The sequence below is a fragment of the Pinus tabuliformis genome, chromosome 7 (assembly GCF_031772625.1).
Source record: "Pinus tabuliformis cultivar Carrire ecotype Pingquan chromosome 7, CPIR1, whole genome shotgun sequence".
Taxonomy (NCBI): Eukaryota; Viridiplantae; Streptophyta; class Pinopsida; order Pinales; family Pinaceae; genus Pinus; species Pinus tabuliformis.
Window position 1 is genome coordinate 2,070,921,591 of NC_142293.1, and position 24,758 is coordinate 2,070,946,348.

At 37.3% G+C, this 24,758-nt stretch overlaps 1 protein-coding gene across 3 annotated transcripts in view; it reads right to left on the minus strand.

The window, feature by feature from the left end:
• Nucleotides 1–383: 383 nt before the first annotated feature.
• Nucleotides 384–24,758, minus strand: part of LOC149256821 (protein AE7-like) — a 201,921-nt gene continuing 177,546 nt past the window's right edge. For all 3 annotated transcript variants that reach the window (XM_089460894.1, XM_089460893.1, XM_089460895.1), the window contains 2 exons: nt 1,214–1,259; nt 384–781 (listed from right to left, as the gene is read on the minus strand). In XM_089460894.1, the coding sequence (XP_089317020.1) occupies nt 681–781; nt 1,214–1,259 (147 nt within the window). In that variant the 3' untranslated portion in view covers nt 384–680. The remainder of the gene's footprint in view (nt 782–1,213; nt 1,260–24,758) is intronic.

The following is a 24,758-nucleotide window of genomic DNA, read 5'->3' on the forward strand; positions in this document are numbered from 1 at the left end:
AAACATTTTGTCCTTGAACATACGTTAGATATGTTAGCACTTATAGCATTGTAGGAAGAGGAAGCAAAGCCTTACACAGTCATTGATTTGTAATTCTGTAATATGACTGTTTTACACACACACAAAAGAGATCGATGGCATATTCAATCAGTTTATTACCCAATATATAATAAGTCACCATTATTCTAGCATTTCCCTTTCTCCAATGTATAAGCATTCTTTGGACATATTAACAAAATTTCAGTCTCTTCCAATTCTGTGGCATTTCCTTTTATTAACAGTTTGCTAGTGTGGTATAATAGACATATTGAACAGCAAATAGTGCCCCATTAAATCTAAGCTACACTGTAATTCTGACAAATTTCAGAGCAAGAAAAAAACAATAGTACTTAATTGCTATTCCAATCAATTATTGATATAATGTCAGTTTACATATGTTGGACATGGTTAGCTTCAAATTAGGAAAACCGACAAGGGGAGGCAACCAAAGGGATTAACCTCAAAATAACAAGGATAACAAGTTATGTAGACATGCACATGATACAACCTTAACACATTCTCCTAGAAGAGAATATCCTCTGGTAATGATTCATCCCCAATGGAGTTCAAGCATTCTGTGATGCTTTCAGCCCAATTATAAGTTTACATATGTGTACTATTACAGGTATAAACCCTTGCAATCAATTGTTCGTAGGAGAAAGACAATCATCTACCATCTCCAAAAGATTTGGATTCTCTAAAGCAGCTGCCACACGTTCCTTGTCATTGAGTTGCTTGTTTACTGCAGCATGAAGAAAAAGCATTATTTTCAAATTTCTTAGATATTTCATGTATGTGTCCCATGAGCATTCTTATGAATCTCCTGCTCCTTTACTAGACTAATTTCTGCATTCCATTATTACTCTACAGACATTGCATATTGTTGTACATACAGATATATTAACAAAAGGTTTGTCTTTTATATTCTATAATTTATATCTTCAGACTATCCTTCACAAACAAATGACAATACACCAAGGTAATATAATGGGAGTGGAATTAAGCACAATCAATGACACAATAAATGTAAAGGAGACTATCCTTCTATCGAAAAAAACACACTTTCAGACACAAGGCATGGCTAGTACTAACTTATGATGAACACAAATATGGAAAAACATAAATGTATAAAGATGGTAAAAAAACCTATGAAGGTAATGATAAAGGGAATAACCTGCAGCCTCTGTTTGATGAGTTCCCGGTGCCACTCTTATATCCACCTACACGGCAGAATCAAATGAGAAGGCATACCAAAAAAAAAAAAAAAAATATATATATATATATATATATATATATATATATATATATATATTGATATTGATCTTAAAAGCAAAAAACATGAAGACAAATACAAACATTCATCAAGGTTTGACCATTGACGTATTAAACATGAACAGCGCATTCTCAGTTGGGCTACTAGTACTCTACCAAAGTTTAGTAGGGGTGAAACGTGTTAAAGATGAAATGACCAATCTCTGTTGGACTAGTCTACAAAATTTTAGTCGGGCTAAACTTAGAAGTTAGTGACACTTTTACAGGGGACAGACCAATTTTGGGTTGGCCTATTTTTGGCCAGGAATAATGCATTAACTTCTAAATACCAGATCTGATCTATTTCACAGCAAATAGTTTATACCCGGAAATTTATTTAACAAATTAATTTTTGAACTGCTGAAAATAAACACTGGTATTTTTAATTTTTCACAATAAATTTGTAGTGGAAAGTAATCGGAAAAAATCAGTCACAAACAGCACATAAATCTTCCCAATCAAACCTCTCTTCACTTTTATTAATCTGGAAAATTTAGCACCTTGACTCACAAAGAAATACACATAAATTACAGCAATTGTTTGAACCTGGAAATGTCCCACTGGAAATTTGACCTAGAGGAATTGGCTGCCTGAAGAATAACTTGGCCCTTGGCAAAACTCGATCTATATAAGTCTCGGCCTCCTCTTTCCTACACAGCTACACTGTGGAATTCTCAGCCTCCCCAAATTTGCTCTCCGGAAAATCCTACTTCACACTTTTCCCCTTCTCTTAAGTCACTCAAGCCTCTCAGTGCTTGAAAAAATCTCTCTCAATCATAATGTTGTACCTTCCTCCTCCCCTTAGGCTCCCTTTATAATTTCTCATTGAGTGAAATCCCTAATATCCAAAGTGATAGAGAGCTGGGATAAAATCCTAACCCATTTACATCAATGGTGGAGATTAGATCTTGTTGATTTTTCAAGGTCTTCTAATCTGATAATTACTTCTTATGATTTCTTATATTAATCTTTCTTGTATTCTCATTCATCATAAAGTAGTTACACAGAAGATCTCAACAATAGAAACAAAAACGCCAGTAGGACCATAAAGAGACAGCCAAACAAGAGACACAAGTATTTTACCCTAGGGAAACCCACTTGGAGGAAAAAAACCTAGCAACCTTTTCCTTAGAAAAATTCTTCAAGAGATACATCTAAACCTACTAGTCAAAATGAATGTCAAACTGACCAGCAAGAAAGTCTTGGTCAAACCTGATCAACCTACCCTCTTGTCAAGTCAATATTTTACCCACTAAACTCAGTCTGGTCTGATCTGCCAGGGCTGAATTTTGGCCCACTTCTGCACCTGAAAAATCCGTGCCTGCTGCCCACAGATACCCAGAAATTCGACCTTTCTATCACACGAGTGAAGTTAACAGGAGAGAGAAAATGCAACATGTGCAAGGTCAAACAAGAAAGAGAGAGCTCAGTCAACTAGTTGATAACTTTGGCGTTCTTCTTCTTTGTCTTCTTCGCTTGCATGAATAGAGACAGACCTCTTCTTAGGTGTGATCCAAATTGTGTTAGGGAAAGGAAGTCGAAAGCCTTTATATAGTAATCCTAGGAGGCTGAATAGGTGTGACAAGGGGCAGGCCGACTTGGAGGGCCAACCTGATTTTCTTGGAACCAAAATTCAAAATTCAAAAATCAAAATTTCTCTTTTGAAGCCGACATGAAGAGTATGTTTTATATTTATTGTACATATATTTGGAAGGTTAGCATTATTAATTATGAAGACCAACCATAGCTACAAAAATCAACACTCCCTCTTAGCTAAGGCAGTATTCATAATGACTATCTAGATGTTCTCTTGTTGACGAATATCTCTCAAAAAAAATTAAAACAACATCAGCATCATCTGATTACCATAATCCTGGTCAACAACTTTGACCCATGGTAAAATCTACAACATCAACTAGGTACCATAATTCTAATTAGCATATGTAACCCATTGTACATCATTAGCATCAACTAGCCACCATGATTCTTGTCAACACCTCTAACCCATGGTATACAAACTAGTCTTGGTTCACCATCTTCCTGGTCAATCTCTTTGACCCATGGTTAAACCCTAGGGGCACACTCAATTCATTTGAGTAATCCTCATCCCAAATCCAAAGGCCTTATTCTAGGTTTGCTGCTAAATGTGCTCCCTCAACCTCTTTGGAGAGTAATCTTGAACCTGACGCTTAAAAGCACCCACTCAACTCTATGGTTGAGTAATTTTGGGCTTCTAGGACCATTCTTCCTATTTTTGGTCAACATACTGGACCCAGAAAGAATGATTCCCCTGAGGAAAAAGGTTGAATGAGCTAGCCATGTTGATGTGTCAATCCACTACCTATGGAAAGCATCTTGCATCAACATCATGCTCAACAAATCATCACTTGTAACCTGGTCAACAACTATGACCTATGGTGAAACCCTGGGCTATTACCATTCCTACATGCTAATTGAATGGTAACTCTCTTGCTCGACGCCGAAGGCACTCCACCTAGGGAGTACTCTCAGCCTTGATGCCCTCTGGGCCATTTTCCCTAGCCATATTTTGTGGCCCCTGGTCAATACTTTGACCTCTCTATATCCTGACCTAGGAAGAATGTCTGCGCCTTGATGCTACAACATCAACACTCCCTTTGACTAAGGGAAGCATTCTCAACTAATCTAAGCTTGTCCCCGAGTATACAAACTTCACCCTAGGACAAAGGCTTTGTAAGAATGTCAGCATCCTACTCGTTTGTAGAAATGTATTGGACCCCCATTGCTCCCTTTTGTATCATGTCTCAGATGTTCTGGTACCATGATCTTGATGTGCTTCGACCTGTCATCTCGATCGTTTGTTGCACCTGATCAAACAATACAGCAAGCAGCTTCCAAAGCCATATTGTTTCATAACTCGCTAAACTAGTTGCAATATACTTGCCCTCTGCAATCCTGAGTGCGACAAATGTCTACTTTCGACCCAAGCAGAACAAAAACTAAATCATCATCCTAATGTGCTCTTCCTGTCTTTAGCACTCTCTTCCTAATCTAAATCTTTGTATGTTGTAGAAATTAATTGTTATTGATGTCAAAGGTTTTTCAAATTAAGATAAAAATCACAGAAGCTTAAAGAGGACTTTAAGCTCTTTCCAAAAAGTATTCACTTTTTAAGCTCTTTCCAAAAAGTATTCACTTGCCTCCTAACTCCTCGTTGAAGAGAATTAGCATTTACAAGTTGGAAAATACCTATTTTTTATCTTTGTCAAGTCGTCCCCCTCCAAAACAGATGTGTCTGTTCATGTATGATCGAATCAATAGAAATATACAACTCTTCTCCACTCAACCTCCAACTCGTCCAAGCACAGGACAATGAGTTCAGTCTATAGCAAGAAGAATTACAAGTTCATATCACATGAACCTTGCAGCAAATTGAAGAAGATATACCTCGGTTTATGGTTTCTAGATTATAAGGGTCATGGGATGTGGTTTTGGTAACATTCTGATCTGTTCTTGAAGTCTAGTGATCAAGCTTTGTTGGAAGTTCTTTTGGTCAGCATTTTTTGAGGAAGTCTATTGTTAAAATTTTAGTCTTCTTGTGGATAAATCTCGGCCCACCTTGGGAGCAGACCTCAACCTACATTGGAGCAGAACTCGGCCTACATCAATAGACCTCAACCTCCTGCAACCCTTAGACGTGGCTCAGACTGTACATCCTCAGACAGTGGCTCAGCTATAGCTCCTCAAACTATAGCTTCCTTGTAGTATTTCAAACTTGAGATTTTTTATTTTTTTAATCTTGTTTTGAGAACAGAATTGGATCAATTTATGAGCACATTTTGATAAATCTATAAGCTGGATTTGGGTTTTTCATGGGAAATTCATCCCATAGCTACCCAAATTTCAACACTCCCTCTCAGCTTGGGAGGAATTTCCAACTGCATCATAAGTCTCATCTCAGGTGTCCATATATCATCATTGTTGCATCATATCTCAACTAAACAATGATGCCCTGATCTAACGAAGAAGAATCATCATAGGGGAGATCAATTTACCACCAAGGTAAAGATCCTCCAAACCCTATAACTACCAACTAATCCTCATCGACCATAAGGGAGATCGATTTACCACAAGTGGTAAAGATCCTCAATACCCAATGTCGTATCCAACATGATCCCCAGTTATCAAGTGGTTGAACACCATGCATCCCCGACTTTGGGAGGATCAATTTACTAGATGTGTCTGCCATAGGTAAAGATCCTCCATATACCTAAGTCTCCTCGCTCATTGGCCAAATGAGTGGCAATCCCAACAAGCCCGTCTTATGGGTAGGATGTGTTATCACTCAGTAATTTCTCAAGGTTAAAGAAAGAAATCACTGAGGTAACCACAAACCACTTTTGGAGATCAGGACCTAGCCTTCCTAATCTCAGAAAGGGCTCTCTCTTTATGATTTAACTTTGTTTTAGTTAATTAATTTTAGGCTAGTAATGATTGTGCTTGGGTTTTTTATTTGGATTTGGGTGGTGGGATCACTTAGATGAAAAGAGTTGTCTTTTATCACTAGGCTATGGGGTCAAATGTCAGACAAACAAGACTGGATTAAGTTCTAAAAATAGTGTCTAAAGGGCAAGATAGAGGAGTTACAATGGATCTCAAAGGCTTGAAGGTGAAATGGTTTCCAATCGGATCTAGGGAGCAATTAAGGGTTCCCTAGGCCGGATCATGAAGATAAGTGAAAGAGGTCAACCGGGATGGGAGAGCAATTAAGGGTTCTCAAATTCGAGTATCAGAGGAAAACATATAAATGACTAACTGTGCAAAACAGAGTGTACTTAAACAAATTCTAAGTTAAATTTCCAGTTAATTCATTCAAATTTAGATAACAATTAAGTTTATGAAACACATAAGAAGGTAACAAAATCAGACAAAGAAGATACTTCACTGCAATAGCTCATCTCATGAATCCTCTAGTGCAATCTTTTTATTACTTGCTCCAGTCTGTTGACTTGAAAATTGGTACAATCACCCTTAGGTTTAAGATCAAAATAACTCTACAAATGTATAGCAATCCACCCTGAATACTTCGAATTATGAAGTATTTATACAAAAGAACTTTACAAAATATCTCAAATTGCATTGAGAACTAATCTAGGAAAAGGAAATATCTTCATGCAAGAAGATAGAGACAGCTATTGAACTATTGTTTGTTGTCCCTGTTATTTAGGTTCTGTTGTCTTTTAGTCTCTGATCTTTTGCCCTTTAAGCTGCTTGGTTGTTTGGTCTTCACGCTGGATGTCATATTTACTTATGACCTTTCATCTTATACACTTTCATCTGCCTGTTTTTCAACTTTATGTTTCCTCTGTTTAGTCTTTTAACTATATGCTCTGTCACCTGCTTTTACTTTTACTTTTACTTTTCACTGTAAATCTTACTCACTCTTTCATGCTTCTGTGTTTTTCGTAAAAAAAAAAAATTACTATGTAGAATTCAAAATGTTTCTTGGAGAGTAGCTTGTAAGAATGTTTTGTTGTGCTGGTGAAAATGATTTCATTTGTGTTTTAACCATCACTGCCTCTGTGTAAATGATTTCTTTTGTACTGTGATAATTGTCCTTTTCTTCTGGATAAAAGCTTCTAAATACATTTTCCTTGCGAATATTGGAGTAAACAAGTTTTGGAATTAGTATCAAAAATGTTTATCCAAGTTCTTGTTCTTCTAATTACCTGCAAAATACAACAATTTGTTAATAAAATCCAGGTCTGAGAGGAGGTGACCGAACGCTGTATTTGAATTGGGAATAACTATGGACGGAGTCCGTAAGGTGTTCGGGAGGTAATCCATAGTGAAATCCAGTTTCAGAGGCTCAGGGTGGCGTAAATGGCTAAGGCAGGTTTTTAGTGAAAAACAAGCAAAAAAAGCAAAAATGAGCGTGCTCAGCGTTTTAACGAGTAACAGCTAGAATTGGCGCGAAATTTTATAATATGAACAGTGATGGTTTCGGCTTTAGCGGGGAGGCAGTATTAAGGCTCATCGCACTGCTTTTGGCCATCGGGCAGTATTTTCATGAGAGCACGCGAGTTAGCGTGGAGCTGCCACGTAGCCAAAAGGGGCCCGAGCAAAACCACGAATCTCACGTGCTCTCAGGCCTTTAAAGCTCAGAAAAGAAATGAACGCGACACGAATGTGCATCGTTAGATCTGGGGATGATAGATCTAACGACTATCGCGCGGTCAAGATGCACGAAGGGTAGTCAGGTGGAGATTAGCAGGGCCCGAGGGATAATTACACTTAATTTGTAATTATTTAATGAATAAGTGGTGTGGAGTGGAACCAAGGTTAACTGCGATAGGATTTATTTAACCACACCAAGGGGGTGGGTTAAACGGGTTTTGTATCGGGAAAATGTGATTTTGCGGAGTTATCTTTATAAAGTGGGGTGAAACAAAACTTAGGATATATGGGGTTTTATGGGTTTTTTAGGATTATGGCGGAGTTAATAAAGTAATGCGGGCGGGCGAATTTAAACTTAGGATAAAGGGGTTTTATGGGCTTTTTGTGTGAAATAAGGAAATTAATAAGGGGAAAATGATTTTCTCAAAGGGGAATAGGTTTCACACTAGGGAAAAAGGGTAAGGGTCAAAATGAAGGGAAAGGGGTATTTTCTTAGGAAATGATGGGATAATGGGTAAATTAGTAAGTATGTAGTGGGGGGTGAAATGAAATGAGGGGAAGTTAGCCAATTCAACTTGTGAACATCCTTTCACTTTCATAAGTACTCCTGCACACTAAAACATAGGATTAAGCATGATAAATGTGCTTATGCCTCAATCAATTTTGTACTTTTGCAACCTTTCTTCTACTTACCCTAACATTTTTTCTTCACTTTATTGGGTGCATTTAAAATAGCAAACCCTTTCTCTCCTTTTTCTTTTGAAAAGTAAATTATCTAATTCTAATCTTATATCTTCCAATGGCTCAGATTAAGCTTATGAGCACATTTTTATTTCTCTACCTAACTACTGATCTGCCAAGATTAAACAGTTTGGCTAGATCTTTATTTTCTATCTATAAACATGAAATTTAAAGCATGAAGTAGTCAAGATTAAACAATTTGATTATCATGGGTTGTGGCATGTTGGGTCCCTATAATACTAGTGATTACCCCATTACTATTGTAGTTATACCCCTTATTTATATTGCTGTGCCCCTATTACCCCCATATTGTTATTTTTGTGCCCCATAGAATCCCTCTATTGTTATTTTTGTGGCTTTATATTATTATTGTTAGGTCGGCTGGATTATATTGTGACTCCTTAGACTCCTATATATAGAAAGGAGGTTTTGTCATTTGTATCATCAAAGAATTGTTCATTTATGTAATGTAAAGGAGGTTGCCCCCTCGAAGAGGCTAAATTCTAAGGCGTTGATCTATCTTTTCTATCTTTTCTTGAGCTAGTTTCATAACATTTGGTATCAGAGCTTTGGATTCTAGGGTTTCGCTGCTCCAAACAAGTCATCGTGGCATTTTCGCTATAACTTTTTTTTCTGTGACGTTTCAGAAGTCGCAAAAAAAAACTCATTTGAGAAGAAATCGCGTTGAACCTTGGGTCCGAATTTCAGAGCTTTTGGCGCGATATTTGCGGAGATATGATCTGAGGAAGTTGGTCTTTTTGCAGACTCCTGAATTACATTCAAAACAGATGACCTGGGGAAAATCGTCATAACTTTCTCTCTGGGGATCAGATTGAAATTTCGTAAGAAGGTACAGAAAGAGGACGGACTGTAGTTTCCTGTATGTGTGTTTCAGATTCAAAGGTTGAAACAGTGACTCGTGGCACGTCGTACAAGTTTACTCTACTGAACTAGTTTAAAAGCAGGTCACTGTGGGAGATTTCACATAACTCTTCCTTGGAGAATCCAATTTGGGTCAGACTTGTGGCATTGGAAAGAGGACGCAGAAGGCTACTACAGGTTGCAATTTCAGAACTGGATGATCAGAAATTACGGAGATACATCAGATTCAATATCTGGCTTCTATAAGGTGAAAAAAGGTGTGTAGTTTTTTTTAAATTTTTGTGTAAGCTTGGTTTAACGGAATTCAAAGGGCATAGTAAAGCATTATTATCGGTAACTGATGTCCCGAGGAAAGAAAATGCAAACACCTAGTAAGGAACCTGAAAGCTCTAGCATGACTCATGAAGAAGAGGAAGAAATGCTACATGATATATCAAAATTACAAGAACAAGGGAAACAAATGTCACGTTCACAAAAGCTAACAGAAGCTAAGATAAGTGGCGTGGAAGCTAAGATAAAGGGCATGGAAGCTAAGATGGATGATTCGAAGACAGATTTGAAGAGAGACATGTCAAATTTGAAGACGTGGCAGATTTGAAGACAGATTTGACAAATTTTCTACAAGAAATACTTACTAATGGTGAAAAAGTTGTAAAGGAAACTCATGATGTGAACAAAAGTAATGTTAATCATGATTCCATAGACGCTAATGTTGGATCGAAGACCCACCACATTCCAAAAATCGATATGAGGAAGTTTGATGGCAAGGATCTCGCCACATGGATATTACAGATGGAGCAGTTCTTCGATCTCAATAATGTGCAAAACACACAAAAGGTACGTATGGCAACTGTATATTTGGAACCAAATCAGTTTGTATGGTATCAATGGCTTTGCTCTCGTAAAAAAAATTATCACTTGGGCAATTTTTACGGAAGAATTGATAGCACCTTATGAAGATACAAAAAGCAACATTTTTTTTAGCCAATTGATAAGTCTCAAACAAAAGGGTTCAGTAATGGAGCACATTGAGGAGTTCCAAAAATTGAACATAAGGGTAAAAGATATTCCAGAGGAGCATAGGATTGATGTGTTCATAGGGTCTTTAATGGATAATATCCAACATGATGTTCGCCTTTGGGAACCTAATTCATTAGAGAAGGCATTCAGGTTAGCAAGAAAAATGGAAAGCAAAATTATGCCAACTAGGAAGCATACCATTCACAACTATAAAGACGGAAGTGTTGTTTCCCATAGTCTTCCACAACCTACAAGGTTGACACCACAACAATTGGAAGAAAAAAGAGCAAAAGGACTTTGTTACAATTGTGATAGCAAATACACAAAAGGTCAAAAGAAGAGGATATACTCCAGGAACAAAGCCTAGATGAAGAACAAATAAATCCGACCATATCTTGCAATGCATTGGCGGGAATTACCACTCCTCAAACCATCAAGATAGAAGGACAAATCAAGAAGAAAAAGGTAATAGTGTTGATTGATTCAGGAAGCACCCACAATTTTATTCATTGTAGGGTAGCAAAAGAATTGAATTGCTTCCTATATCCAGCACCAGAGTGTCAAGTGATGATAGCAAATGGAGGAACAATAAATTGCTCTGGAAAGTGCCATAATATCAAGTTATCCATGGGAGAATATGTATTGACTAGCCCAATGCTTTCCATTCCAATGGGAGGTGTTGATGTTGTACTAGGAGTCCAATGGCTACAATCCTTGGGTACAATAGCTTTTAATTTTCAAGAACTTTTCATGAAATTTTCTGTGGAAGGAAAGGAAGTTGAATTAAGGGGTATTGTAGGAAAATCCCCACATCCATAAAGCATCTGCGAGGATTTCTTGGGTTGACAGGGTATTATCGCAAGTTCGTTAAGAATTATGGGAGAATAGCAACACCTCTAACAACATTATTGAAGAAATATTCATTTTCATGGACTCCGGAAGCGACAAAGGCCTTTGAACATCTTAAAGAGGCAATGTGCCAAGCACCGGTCTTAGCTACACCGGACTTCACAAAAACCTTTATTGTGGAATGTGATGCTTCAGGAAATGGAATTGGTGCTGTTTTAATGCAAGATGAAAGACCCATTGCTTTTGAAAGTCGTCCAATCAAGGGAAAGTTTTTAAGCAAAGCTATTTATGAGAAGGAAATGTTGGCAATACTCCATGCACTTAAGAAATGGCGACCCTACATAATGGGAAGACACTTCAAGGTAAAAACGGATCATGATAGCCTTAAATACTTTTTAGAACAAAGATTATCCTCTGAAGAGCAACAAAAGTGGGTCACAAAGATGTTGGGTTATGACTTTGAAATCATCTACAAAAAAGGTAAGCAAAATGTGGTGGCAAATGCACTCTCAAGAAAGGATGAGGATGTGGAAGCATTGTTGTGTGCCATTTCTATTATCCAACCAGATTGGATAAACGAAGCAAGGGAGGAATGGAAGAATGACAAAGAAGTGTGGGCACTTATTCGAAAGCTACAACAAGATTCCAGTACTTCTGATACATTTAGCTGGCAAAATGATTCGTTATGGTACAAAGATCGCTTATACCTCTGTAAGAATTCCCAGCTAAAACAAAAGATTCTTATGGAATTGCACACTTCTCCCTTAGGAGGGCACTCAGAATTTTTAAAAACTTACCACAGGGTTAAGAAGGAATTTTTTTGGGATGGCCTTAAATCAAATATTCAAAAGTTTGTGGCGGAATGTTTGGTTTGCCAACAAAATAAAGTTGAAACAATTAAGACACCGGGTCTATTCCAACCTTTATCCATTCCAAGCCAACGTTGGGAGGAGGTTTCAATGGATTTTATCACAGGTTTACCCAAGTCTGAGGGAAAGAGTGTCATCATGGTGGTAGTTGACAGACTTACCAAGTATGCACACTTTTGTGCATTATCACATCCATTTAAAGCCAGTACAGTTTGCATTTATGGAAACAGTTCAAAAGCTACATGGAAACCCAAAGATTACTGTAAGTGACAGAGATCCCATTTTCACTGGAAATTTTTGGACAGAATTATTTTCTTGTCTTGGTACTCAGTTAGCTCATAGCTCATCTTATCATCCTCAATCTAATGGGCAAACTGAGATAGTAAACAAATGTTTGGAAGGATATCTTCGTTGCTTTGTATCTGATAAACAGACACAATGGGTCAAATGGTTGCCTCTGGCTGAATGGTGGTATAACACTTCCTTCCATACAGCAACAAAAATGACCCCATTTATGGCACTTTATGGGTATCAACCACCATCCATCACATCATATTTAAGAGAAAATTCTAAGGTTCAGGCAGTGGAACATCACATCGAACATCAACAACAAGTCCTCCAACTCTTAAAGGATAACCTCGTGTTGGCACAAAATAGAATGAAACAATAGGCAGATCAACATCGCAGCGAAAGAAGTTTTGATGTAGGTGATTGGGTATTCCTACTGCTACAACCATATAAGCAAATGTCCCTAAAGCAAGCTAAGAAGGATAATAAATTATCACCAAAGTATTATGGTCCGTACAAGGTGTTGCAAAAGATTGGTACTATGGCATACAAATTGGAGCTTCCTGCAGCTTGTCGATTGCACCCAGTTTTCCATGTTTAATGTTTAAAGAAGGTTATAAGCGACAAGCTCCCAGTTCAAACAATATTGCCAGAACTTGACGAAGAAGGAAAAATTATATTGGAACCGGAAGCAGTCACAGAAACAAGAACTTGACAGCTACAAAATCGATCAATTTCAGAGTATCTTATCAAGTGGAAGAACTTATACGTTGAAGATTCCACATGGGAGGATGAGAATTTTATGCAGAAGTATCTAGAACTACTCAAGCGTTGAGAACAACACTTTTTTGAAGGAGAGGGGCATGTTGGGTCTCTATAATACTAGTGATTACCCCATTAATATTGTAGTTATACCCCTTATTTATATTGTTGTGCCCCTATTAACCCCATATTGTTATTTCTGTGCCCCATAGAATCCCTCTATTGTTATTTTTGTGGCTTTATATTATTATTGTTAGGTCGACTGGATTATATTGTGACTCCTTAGACTCCTATATATAGAAAGGAGGTTTTGTCATTTGTATCATCAAAGAATTGTTCATTTATGTAATGTAAAGGAGGTTGCCCCCTCGAAGAGGCTAAATTCTAAGGCGTTGATCTATCTTTTCTATCTTTTCTTGAGCTAGTTTCATAACATAGCATTTATGACAAGCTGCACACAACCATTATTTTGCACAGTAAAGTAAAAAGTAGTGGCACTTAGACTTGCACACTTTCATGCTCTGTTTTTGTTTGGGGTTCATATTTTTTTAATTTTTGTTCTTTTCTTATTCTTTTTGTCCTTTGATTATTCTTTTAGGACATACCCTCTTTACATTTTTTAATTTTTTAATATGGAAAACATTTGCAAAAAAAAAAGGTATGTACAATATTACAAGACTTAACATAGTCAATTCAAAATTATGATCCCTATTATTATAGAAACCTAACAGTGGCTCCACTTGGGGATGGCATCTCCTTGTGAAATGTCAAGAACATCGTTGACTAGTAGCCTGATCCATTGGACCAATCCCAAGCCTGCACCTGCTTTGTTATACTATATTTGTGACTAAAAATCTTAAACTAAAATCACAACCTTTTCTGCAAACTGAAATCTGATATAAAACTGAAAAAAGGTATTGCTAACCTCAAACCAAACTACTAGATCAGCAAGACCTAAGGGCTTTCTTCTTGGTCTTAAATCTTAATGAATTATTTCAATACTTGCTGCTGAAAACTAAATTTATTCAAACTAAAATCCTACACTTAAGGGCCTTTTTCTTGGTCTTAAATTTTAATGAATTATTTCAATACTTGCTGCTTAAAACTGAATTTATTCAAACTGAAATCCTACCTACTTACTCTAATCAGTTGTCCAACTACTGGTTAGGTAAAATGAAACAACCAATGCAACCATTCAAGCATTATATGCATTGGTGGATTTTGTTGCTTGTGCTTGTTTGTGATTAAAACTGAAGTTCTACAAGCCAATATAATCTTGTCAACAAATGAGAAGATAAGGAAATACTTTATTTCCTTTGTTGACTCTAAAAATTGTACAAAAGGATCTTCCAAAATATATACACTATTGTTCTGGATGACTTCCATGCCATGAAACTAAAATGTCATTTTTATCTTTATCCCCTTGCAGATTTTCAGACAAGCTTTGTGATGATATTTCTACTGACTGAAATGTTTCATTGATGAAACCTTTATCATCTTGATCCTGAATCTCATAGTTAGTTAATGAATAAAAATTCTAAGTGCATTCATTATCCAACATATCAACAATTGGATCATAAAAAACTTGGAAGGATTGCTACAACTTATTGCATATAGGTCTGAATGGAAATTCATAGATTTCTACAAGCTGCTTATCCTTTTCTTTAGAGATTTTATACCACATTTCCTTTAAAAACTGAAATGATTCAAAACATAGTGGTATAGAACTTCCCTGTGTCATTTTATCAGGGGTTTCAATGAAATTTGATAATTTTAATTGTGAAACCGAAGAATCCTGATTAAGACTTTCATTGTTTTCTTTGTTGTCAATATCAATACCTAAAGATTGCTGATTTTTGATAGATATAAAGTTTTCTCTAATGAACTGAAATGAAGCTAAACAAAGAGGCAAAGAAACTTTACTTATTTCCAACTTTTCTGCACTTCCTTTCTCATCCTTATATCTGATATGTATACGCTAATCACTATATTTAATTTGCTAAAACTGAATTTCCTCATCCTCCCAACTAGTTTCTGATTGCTATATAAAGCTAGCTTGAATTCGAAGAACATAATTATCATCACACTGATCATACTTAGGCAAATCATTAAAAGAAGGAATGTCATCAAACATACACACCAAGTCTATAGATTCATCTTCCACATATTGATCTATAAATCCATTTTCTGACCTATGGTACTTGGAATTAGCAGGAATTTGTTCATGGCTATCAAACTCTTCTTTTTGTGAAATAAATAGGTCATGGTTATTTTGAGCAAAAAATTTATCTTTCATGGTGATCTTCTGTATCCTTTCCTCTATTTTTCTTACCAAAATGTTGAGTTTTTCCTCTGCAATGTTGTTCTTCTCTACTTCTTCTTTCAACTTTTCTCTTCTAATTTGCAGATTAACTTCTACATCTACTGCAATGTTCTGCATCTATTCAAGAGTTGTTGGGTTTCTTTCTCTTAGCTGAAATTCTATTTCTGGATCAAATGCTTTTGGATAATGCAAGAGAGCTAAATCAGGAAGAGGTCTTATATTTGATGGCATTGAATAATAGATTTGATTAAATCTATCATAAAATTGTTGTATTGTTTCATTCGGTTGTCTTTTCAACTGATTATATTCTTCTATGATCACAAAAAGATTGACTTTGATTATCCATCTATCGAAGAAAAATATGACAAATTGCTGGAAATTTGAGATGCTTGCAATAGGTAGATTCTTGAACAAACTCTTTACTCTACTTTGCAAAGAAAGAGCAAAAAGTCTGATTTTAACATCATTTTCATCAATCTCAAATAAGTCCAGATAATTCTCAAAACCTTAAATATGTTTTTGGACAGTGATACCATTCTCTCCATCAAAACTAGGGAGATATTTGTAATAGTTATCAGTAAATCATAGAGTATAGGAGGTAACATGAAGGGCTTATATCTATCAGGAACCTTACAAGGTATAGGAATATGTACAGGGATTGTAAGATTAGTCTTGATTGTTTGAGGCTTCTCAATCGGAAAATGATCATCATAAGATTCAAAAAGATGTTGCTCAAATGGATAAGGAGAACTTATATTTACAATCTTCAAAGGAAAATAATCAAATATTAATTTAAAATCTTCTATAAAATACAATATACATTGAAAAACCTTCTTGATGAGAAAGAACATAATGTCTCGGATTGCAATCCAAGTTAGACGCCTAATCTTCCCATGTTGTTCTAGGTTCATTCCTCCAATGGAGTCTTGATTGTGAAATTGATTTGGAGCTGGAGTCGCCAGGTGGATGATTTTAACTTTTGTGTGTCTGATCACTATCCACCATCATAGATCAGATCTGGTCTTTGTATGATCTTTCTGAAGAAAAGGTTCTCTTCCCCAATATGGTCGCCACTATGTTATCTCTCAGTGATTTCTCAAAGTTAAAGAAAAAAATCACCGAGGTAACCACAAACCACTTTTGGAGATCAGGACTTAGCCTTCCTAATCTCAGAGAAAGGTCTCTCTTTATGATTTAACTTTGTTTTAGATAATTTTGATTTGGATTTGGGTGGTGGGATGACTTACTTATATGAAAAGGGTTGTCTTTTACCATTGGGCTATGGGGTCAAATGTCAGACAAACAAGACTGGATTAAGTTCTAAAAACAGTGTCTAGAGGGCAAGATACAGGAGTTACTACAGATCTCAAAGGCTTGAAGGTGAAATGTTTTCCAATCGGATTCAGGGAGAAATTAACGGTTCCCTAGACCGTATCATGAAGAGAAGTGAAAGAGGTCAACCGAGACGAGAGAGCAATTAAGGGATCTCAAATCTGGGTATCAGAGGAAAACATATAAATGGCTAATTGTGCAAAACAGAGTGTACTTAAACAAATTCTGAATTAAATTTCCAGTTAATTCATTCAAATTTATATAACAATTAAGTTTATGAAACACATAAGAAGGTAACAAAATCAGACAAAGAAGATACTTCACTGTAATAGCTCATCTCATGAATCCTCTAGTGCAATCTTTTTATTACTTGCTCCAGTCTATTGACTTGAAAATTGGTACAATCACCCTTAAGTTTAAGATCAAAATAACTCTACAAATGTATAGCAATCCACCCTGAATACTTCGAATTATGAAGTACTTATACAAAAGAACTTTACAAAATATCTCAAACTGTATTGAGAACTAATCTAGGAAAAAGAAATATCTTTATGCAAGAAGATAGAGACAACTATTGAATTGTTGTTTGTTGTTCTCGTTATTTAGGTTCTTCTATCTTTTAGTCTCTGATCTTTTTCCCTTTAAGCTGCTTGGTTGTTTGGTCTTCACGTTGGATATCATATTTACTTATGACCTTTCATCTTATACACTTTCATCTGCCTGCTTTCAACTGTATGTTTCCTCGGTTTAGTCTTTTAACTGTATGCTCTGTCACCTGCTTCTACTTTTACTTTTACTTTTACTTTTCACTGTAAATCTTACTCACTCTTTCATGCTTCTGTGTTTTTAGTAAAAAATGATTTTTACTATGTAGAATACAAAATGCTTCTCGGAGAGTAGCTTGTAAGAATGTTTTGCTATGCTGGTGAAAATGATTTCATCTGTATTTTAACCATTACTGCCTGTGTGTAAATGATTTCTTTTATACTGTGATAATTGTCCTTTTCTTCTAGATAAAGGCTTCTGAGTACATTTTCCTTGCGAATCTTGGTGTAAACAAGTTTTGGAACTAGCATCAAAAATGTTTATCCAAGTCCCTGTTCTTCTAATTACCTGCAAAATACAACAATTCATTAATAAAATCCAGGTTTGAGAGGAGGTGACCGAAGGCTGTATTTGAATTGGGAATAACTGTGGATGGAGTCCGAAAGGTGTTCAGGAGGTAATCCATGGCGAAATCCAGTTGCAAAGGCTCAGGGTGGCGTAAATGGCTAAGGCAAGTTTTTAGTGAAAAACAAGCGAAAAGAGCGAAAATGAGCGTGCTCAGCATTTTAACGGGTAACGGCTAGGCGCGAAATTTTATAATATGAACGGTGATGGTTTCAGCGTTAGCGGGGAGGCGATATTAAGGCTCATCGCCACTGCTTTTGCCCATCAGGCGGTATTTTCTTGAGAGCACGCGAGCTAGCGTGGAGCTGCCACGTAGCCAAAAGAGGCCCGAGCAAAACCATGGATCTTGCGTGCTCTCGGGCCTTTAAAGCTCGGGAAAGAAATGAACGCGATATGGATGCGCATCGTTAGATCCGAGGGTGATAGATCTAACGGCTATCGCGTGGTCAAGATGCACAAAGAGCAGTCGGGCGGAGATTAGCGAGGCCCGAGGGATGATTACACTTAATTTGTAATTATTTAATGAAGAAGTGGTGCAGGTTAAAAGTATAATGCACGGGTTTATGGAGTGGGACCAAGGTTAACTGCGGCGGGGTTTATTTAACCACACCAAGGGGGAAGGTTAAATGGGTTTTGTATCAGGAAAATGTGATTTTGCGGAGTTATCTTTATAAAGCGGGGTGAAACAAAACTTAGGATATATGGGGTTTTATGGGTTTTTATGGGTTTTCATGGGTTTTTTAGGAGTATGGCGGAGTTAATAAAGTAATGCAGGGGGGATTTAAACTTAAGATAAAGGAGTTTTATGGATTTTTTGTATGAAATAGGGAAATTAATAAGGGGAAAATAATTTTTTCAAAGGAGAATGGGTTTCACACTAGGGAGAAGGGGTTTTGGGTTGGGAAATGACTTTTGGATGGTAATTTGCTAGGGAAATGTGTGAAACCGTCAAAATGAAGGGAAAAGGGTATTTTCTTAGGAAATTATGGGATAATGGGGAATTAATAAGTATGATAAATGTGCTTATGCTTCAACCAACTTTGTACTTCTGCAACTTTTCTTCTACTTACCCTAACATTTTTTCTTCACTTTATTGGATGTATTTAAACTAGTAGAACCTTTCTCTCATTTTTCTTTTGAAAAGTAAACTATCTAATTCTAACCTTATATCTTCCAATGGCTCAGATTAAGCTTATGAGCACATTTTTATCTCTACCTAACCATTGATCTGCCAAGATTAAACAGTTTGGCTAGATCTTTATTCTCTATCTATAAACATGAAATTTAAAGCATGAAGTAGTCAAGATTAAACAGTTTGACTGTCATGGGCTGTGGCATTTATGACAAGCTGCACACAACCATTATTTTGCACTGTAAAGTAAAAAGTAGTGGCACTAGGCTTGCACACTTTCATGATCTGTTTTTGTTTGAGGTTCATATTTTTTTACTTTTTTGATCTTTTCTTATTCTTTTTGTCCTTTGGTTATTATTTTAGAACATACCCTCTTTACATTTTTTAATGTTTTAATATGAAAAACATTTGCAGAAAAGCAAAGGTACGTACAATATTACAAGACTTAACATAGTCAATTCAAAATTATGATCCCTATTATTATAGGAACCTAACAGGATGCATGCTAGGGTATGTACACCATCAAGTCCCAGACTTTACTAGGGGAGATCACCTTATTAAAATAATAAGAATCCTCCAAGCCCTATATCCCCAAGGAGTACCTCACACCCCTAGAAGCTCCCAGAGCTCAGTGTTCATTATCAGCCAGTATCCCTTCCCAGAAAGGATACTTTCTGCACAATTCCATGCTACTCTTTGAAGACCAAGAACTTTCCTTCTAACAAAGTCTTGGTGAGAATGTCAGCAACCTTCTCAATAGTTGAAGCCTCGTTGCTTCAATTCCACAACAAATCATTGTCAGAGCTTCACTGCTCCCTCTATGTTAAAGCCTCAATGCTCCTTTTGTGTTAGAGCCTCATCACTGCATTAGTGTTAGAGCCTCATTGATCTTGTTATTACTCAAACTAGCAGGGGTCCCAGGAACGGATCCTATAGATCAACTACTAGGTCAAGGGGCAACAATGGGACGATATCCCACTATCACCTCACCTATGGCTCCCTGCTCTTTATGGACTCACCAATGGGAGACGACTCGGTGTAATAAGGATCACTATAATGAATATGTCAATGATAGGATGAAAGGTGATCCCAAAAGCCTATTCACAAGAGAGGCTCAAATATGCGACTTGCTCGCTTGGAAAACAAGATGAAAGGCTCTCTAGGAAGGGCTAGGATGATTTTAGGGGCTAGGGTTTGAAGGTATGACTTGCAAAGTAGATACCTAGCCAAGGGAAAACTAGGGCAAAAAAATGGTCCTCGAGCTAGGGCTTGTTATATCTCGAGATCCCACCAGCAAATTTGCTTCAAATTTGAAGGGCCTCTAGAGAAAACCTCTACGCGGTTGTGGACCAAAAATCGAAGTGTTTGGATGGCTAGATTGTGAGATAATTAATTCCATAGGTGGCCTATGTAGGTTAGGCCTAGAAAAAGAGGGAGGTGAAAAGAATATGCGTTGAAAGTGATCACTTATGGAGGATTAGTGCCTTGTCCTTTGGGAGAGATGGAGTCAAGGAGAATTTATGGTTTGGAAAGAGTTCACCCAATCAAAGAGACCTTAAAACAACTCCACATGGCATTAGGGCATGAGAGCGGCTACTTCAGGGACTTTATACTTCGATTTGCAAGAATTGATGACTTATCGAGATGTATTTATCACAAATTATCTCTAGAAACATTCACCCATTCATACATGGCCCATGACATGATGCAACGCTATAAAATATCACAATTTCCACTAATTCGTATAGAAAAGTAGTAAATTTTACACTTGTATAGCAAAAATCCCAACAACATTCATGTCACAAAGTAAATAACAAGAATAAGCATGAAAAGAGCACTTAGATGTCCAAAAGAGTATATCCAATCCTATGTTGCGGGGGAGCGCCCCCCCCCCGAACCCGCTCCCGAATCGCGCTCCGAGCGGGAGCGGCTCGGGAGCGCGCTCCCTTAAAAAAATGTCGTAGTCTTTAATGCGACTTTTTGAAAGTCTTTTCGGCGATTTTTTCCGGTGAAAATCCGGCAGTAATTTATTGAAATCGAAGTTTGATAACTAGTTTCTGCACAATGAAAGCGTCCCAGGGGTTTTTCAGGGTGCTGAATCCGAATATGCAGTTAAAAAACCATTTTAACTGCAACAAATCATGATTTCATCTCAATTTCTTCCGCCGGATTCCGTCACCGGAATCTCAAAAAGTCGCATTATAGACAACTCCTAAAAAAATTTGCGCTCCCTGGTCTGTTCGGAAGCGATTTAGGGAGCAATCGCTCTGGCGCTCCCGGAGCGATTTTTAACGCCCGGAAGTGATCGGGGAGTGATCGCTCCTGAAGCGATTCGCGCGGGCCCAGGAGCGTGTCGGCGGAAAAAAAAAAAAAAAAAAAAATCCGCGGACACAAAAAAAAAAAAATTAAAAAAAAAAAAAAAAAAAAAAAAAAATTGGTTTTAAAAGGCCAATGGGCCAAAAAAATATTCATTGTTACTTCATTGAGCTTGAGTTTGGAGCTGGAGCAAGAGCAAAGGAGCGAGGAGCAAGTGCTGAGGAGCGAGGAGCAAGTGCCAAGGAGCGAGGAGCAAGCCTACAAAGGTAAGTAACTTAGTAATTTAGTTAGTTTAGCTGGTTAGGTAGTAATTAAGTTAATTTAATTTAGCTTATTGAGTTTAAAAATCATGTATTTAAATTAAATTAATTAATCCCAATAAATTAAATTAATTTACAGATTCAAGAATCAAAACCCTACAAACATCAAACACCATGGACCTGGCTATGTTTCTTGGCATTTTCCTCTTCCTGGTCCCTTTTATGGTTATTATGGTGTTGGAGAGTAGGAAACGAAGGGGCCAGCCTCAAACTGAAGAGGGGGATGAAGAAACCGGAGAAAGTCAAATGGGTGAAAACCCCGGTGAGGAAGAGCTGGAGGAGGGTGAACATGACCCTCAAAAAACTAAACAAGACCAAACTCCATTGTGGAAATATGTCAACAGGGCTGAAACAGGGAGAAGGGGTGGAACCACTAAATTTCATTGCCCCCATTGCAACACTGATTACACAGGTTCATACACACGTGCTAGAAGACACCTCTGCGGGAAAAGGCCATGGGATGGAGAGAAACAAATAGGAATGAAAACTTGTACAGCGGTGTCAACAGCAAAGAGAGCCAAATACATAAGGGAAGAGGAGGAAGCCCAATACAGAACAAAAAAATCAAGGGGTTTCTTTGAACCAAGCTCACAATCACAAAGAACTCCTAGAGCATCCTCCCAAGGCAGTGGATATGGACATGGAGGCATAGGGTCATCATCTTTAAGGTGTAGAACCATATCAGATTTCCTTAATGAGGGGTGTAGGAATGATGTGGATTCAAAAGTTTACAGGTTTCTCTATGCATGTGGGATACCATTCAACGTTCTTCGCTCACCTTATTGGCACGAAATGGTTTATGCCATAAATGATGCCCCTAAAGGATACAAGAGCCCTGGGTATGACAAGGCAAGAACCGTTGGCCTTGATCATGAAAAAGCAAAAATATCACATTCTTTGAATAAAATGACAAGTTCTTGGACTGACCATGGGGTGTCCATTGTATCTGATGGATGGACAAATGTAAAAGGCAAGCCATTGATAAGTGTTCTTGCTGTGTCTGTTAGTGGTCCCATCTTTCTAGCTGCACATGATTACTCAGACAAGTTCAAGACCGCCATCAACATTGCAGAAGCATTACTTGAAACAATTGAGCGTATTGGCCCATACAATGTCATCCAAGTCATCACTGATAATGCTCCTAATTGTAAGGCAGCGAGAGCAATTATTGAGGATAAATACCCCAACACATTTTGGTCTGGATGTTTGGTTCACACATTGAACCTTCTGTTGCATGATATTGTCAAAAACAAAAATGAACAATACCAATGGATTGGTAATTTGTACAAGAAAGGTAAACAAATGATAAAATTTATTACAAATCATAGCAATACCCATGGCCTTTTCCACAGTCACTCGAGATTGGAGTTGCTGAAGATTGCGAAGACTAGATTTGGTAGCTATTACCTCACCTTCAGGCGCCTTTTGAAGGTAAGAGAGGCATTAGCTAGCATGGTATCAAGTCCACATTGGCAGGTGTTAAAGGAAAGGGCTACAAATGTCGCTGACATGGCAGGTTTTGAAATGGTGGAGGAGGCCGCTCTTGATGGGCAGTTTTGGACAAGTGTGAGGCAGGTATTGGATTTCACCAAGCCAATTTATCACATGATTCGGTTTGCAGATACAGACAAACCAGTGATTGGCGAGGTGTATGAGCAAATGGATACCATGTTGGGGGAAATAAAAGACATTGTTCATAATAGAGATCCCAACTTGTACAAATTGATTCATGATTGTGTGTGTGAACGGTGGAATAGGCTTAACCTTCCACTACATTGCTTGGCGTATATCCTTACGCCAAAATACTACTCTACATCTTGGTTGGGCCAACCTGCAGCAGGGGGTGGGGTTAGTACCAAACCCCATTTAGATCCAGAGGTAACTAAAGGATATTTGGAAGCATTGGAAAAGTTGGTACCTGACAGGGAGGAATGTGCAGCTGTGCGCCTTGAAATAGGCAGATACTTCAATGGCACTGGTTTGTATGGTAACTTCCATGCAATGGATGACAAAGATAAATTTGAATCTCTCACATGGTGGGAAACATATGGCGGCCACGGACTTTTGCCAAAATTGGCAAAAAAAGTTCTTTCACAGGTTGTAAATTCTTCTTTTGCAGAGAGGTGTTATGTGCACTACAACTTGAGGTTGTTGAGTCATTACTGTGATCGGGCTAATGAGGATCCCACATATAAAATTTGGGACAATCACCCAGAGGATGACAATTTGGACGATGGCATTGTACATATTGAAGAACTAGAAGAGGAACTTGTAAGGGATGAAAATGAAGCAGCTGCAGCAGCCATGCCACCTCCACCTCCACCTCCACCATCCAGTAGCAGTGCTCGAGGTCCAAGTCTTGTTCCTTTGTTGTCGCCACCTCCATCTACACCCTCGCGTGGAGGTTCTAGTTCTGGTCGTCGGTCTGTGCGGGAGACTCCTAGAAGACCACCACGACCTGCTTATACTCCTGGAGACTCTCGTGGCAAGGGCCAAATGTAGATTTACAGTTTACTTGTCTTTTTTAGTTTCTATTAGACTTTAGTTTTCATAATTGTTGAGTTTTGAGTCCTTGACTCTTGACTCTTTCATATCATAATGATATTTTTTGTAAATATTATATCACTGTGACAATGAAAATTTGAAGTTTGAAGTTGGGCCTTGGCAATTATAACTCATTGGTAATGATTGTGAATTATGAATATGATGCTTTGTGAAAGACTAAAGTTGTTTCATTTCATCTCATTATTCATGTTTCATTTTATAAATTTTTAACATTTCATATCATGTTAACAGTTAGAAGTTAGGACTTAGAATTATCTTCGATATTACTTCTTGTAATGGTTAAACTTAGCTTACAAGTACAACTTTGGTGATCAATGATGATAAATGTTATTGAATTTTCAATTCTGAAAGCTTGAAGTTGAAACTTTAAGATTGAATTTGATGAATCATGATTTATAAGACTCAATATGTTGCAGTTGTAATATGTATTTTACTAACTTGTGGACATGGTTGATGACGATTATAATTTCTAGATGATTGATGTGATATGGTTCAATGATTAATCTATGTTTTTTTATGTTTTTTATGTCTAATTCATCATTCTACATGTTTTTGTTGACATATATGTATTAAAATTAAAAAATATAAATATATATATATATATATATTTTTAAAAAATCACTCCCGGATTCGCTCCCAAACCGGGAGCTTCTGAAAATGGTCGCTCCCGCTCCCGTTTTCGC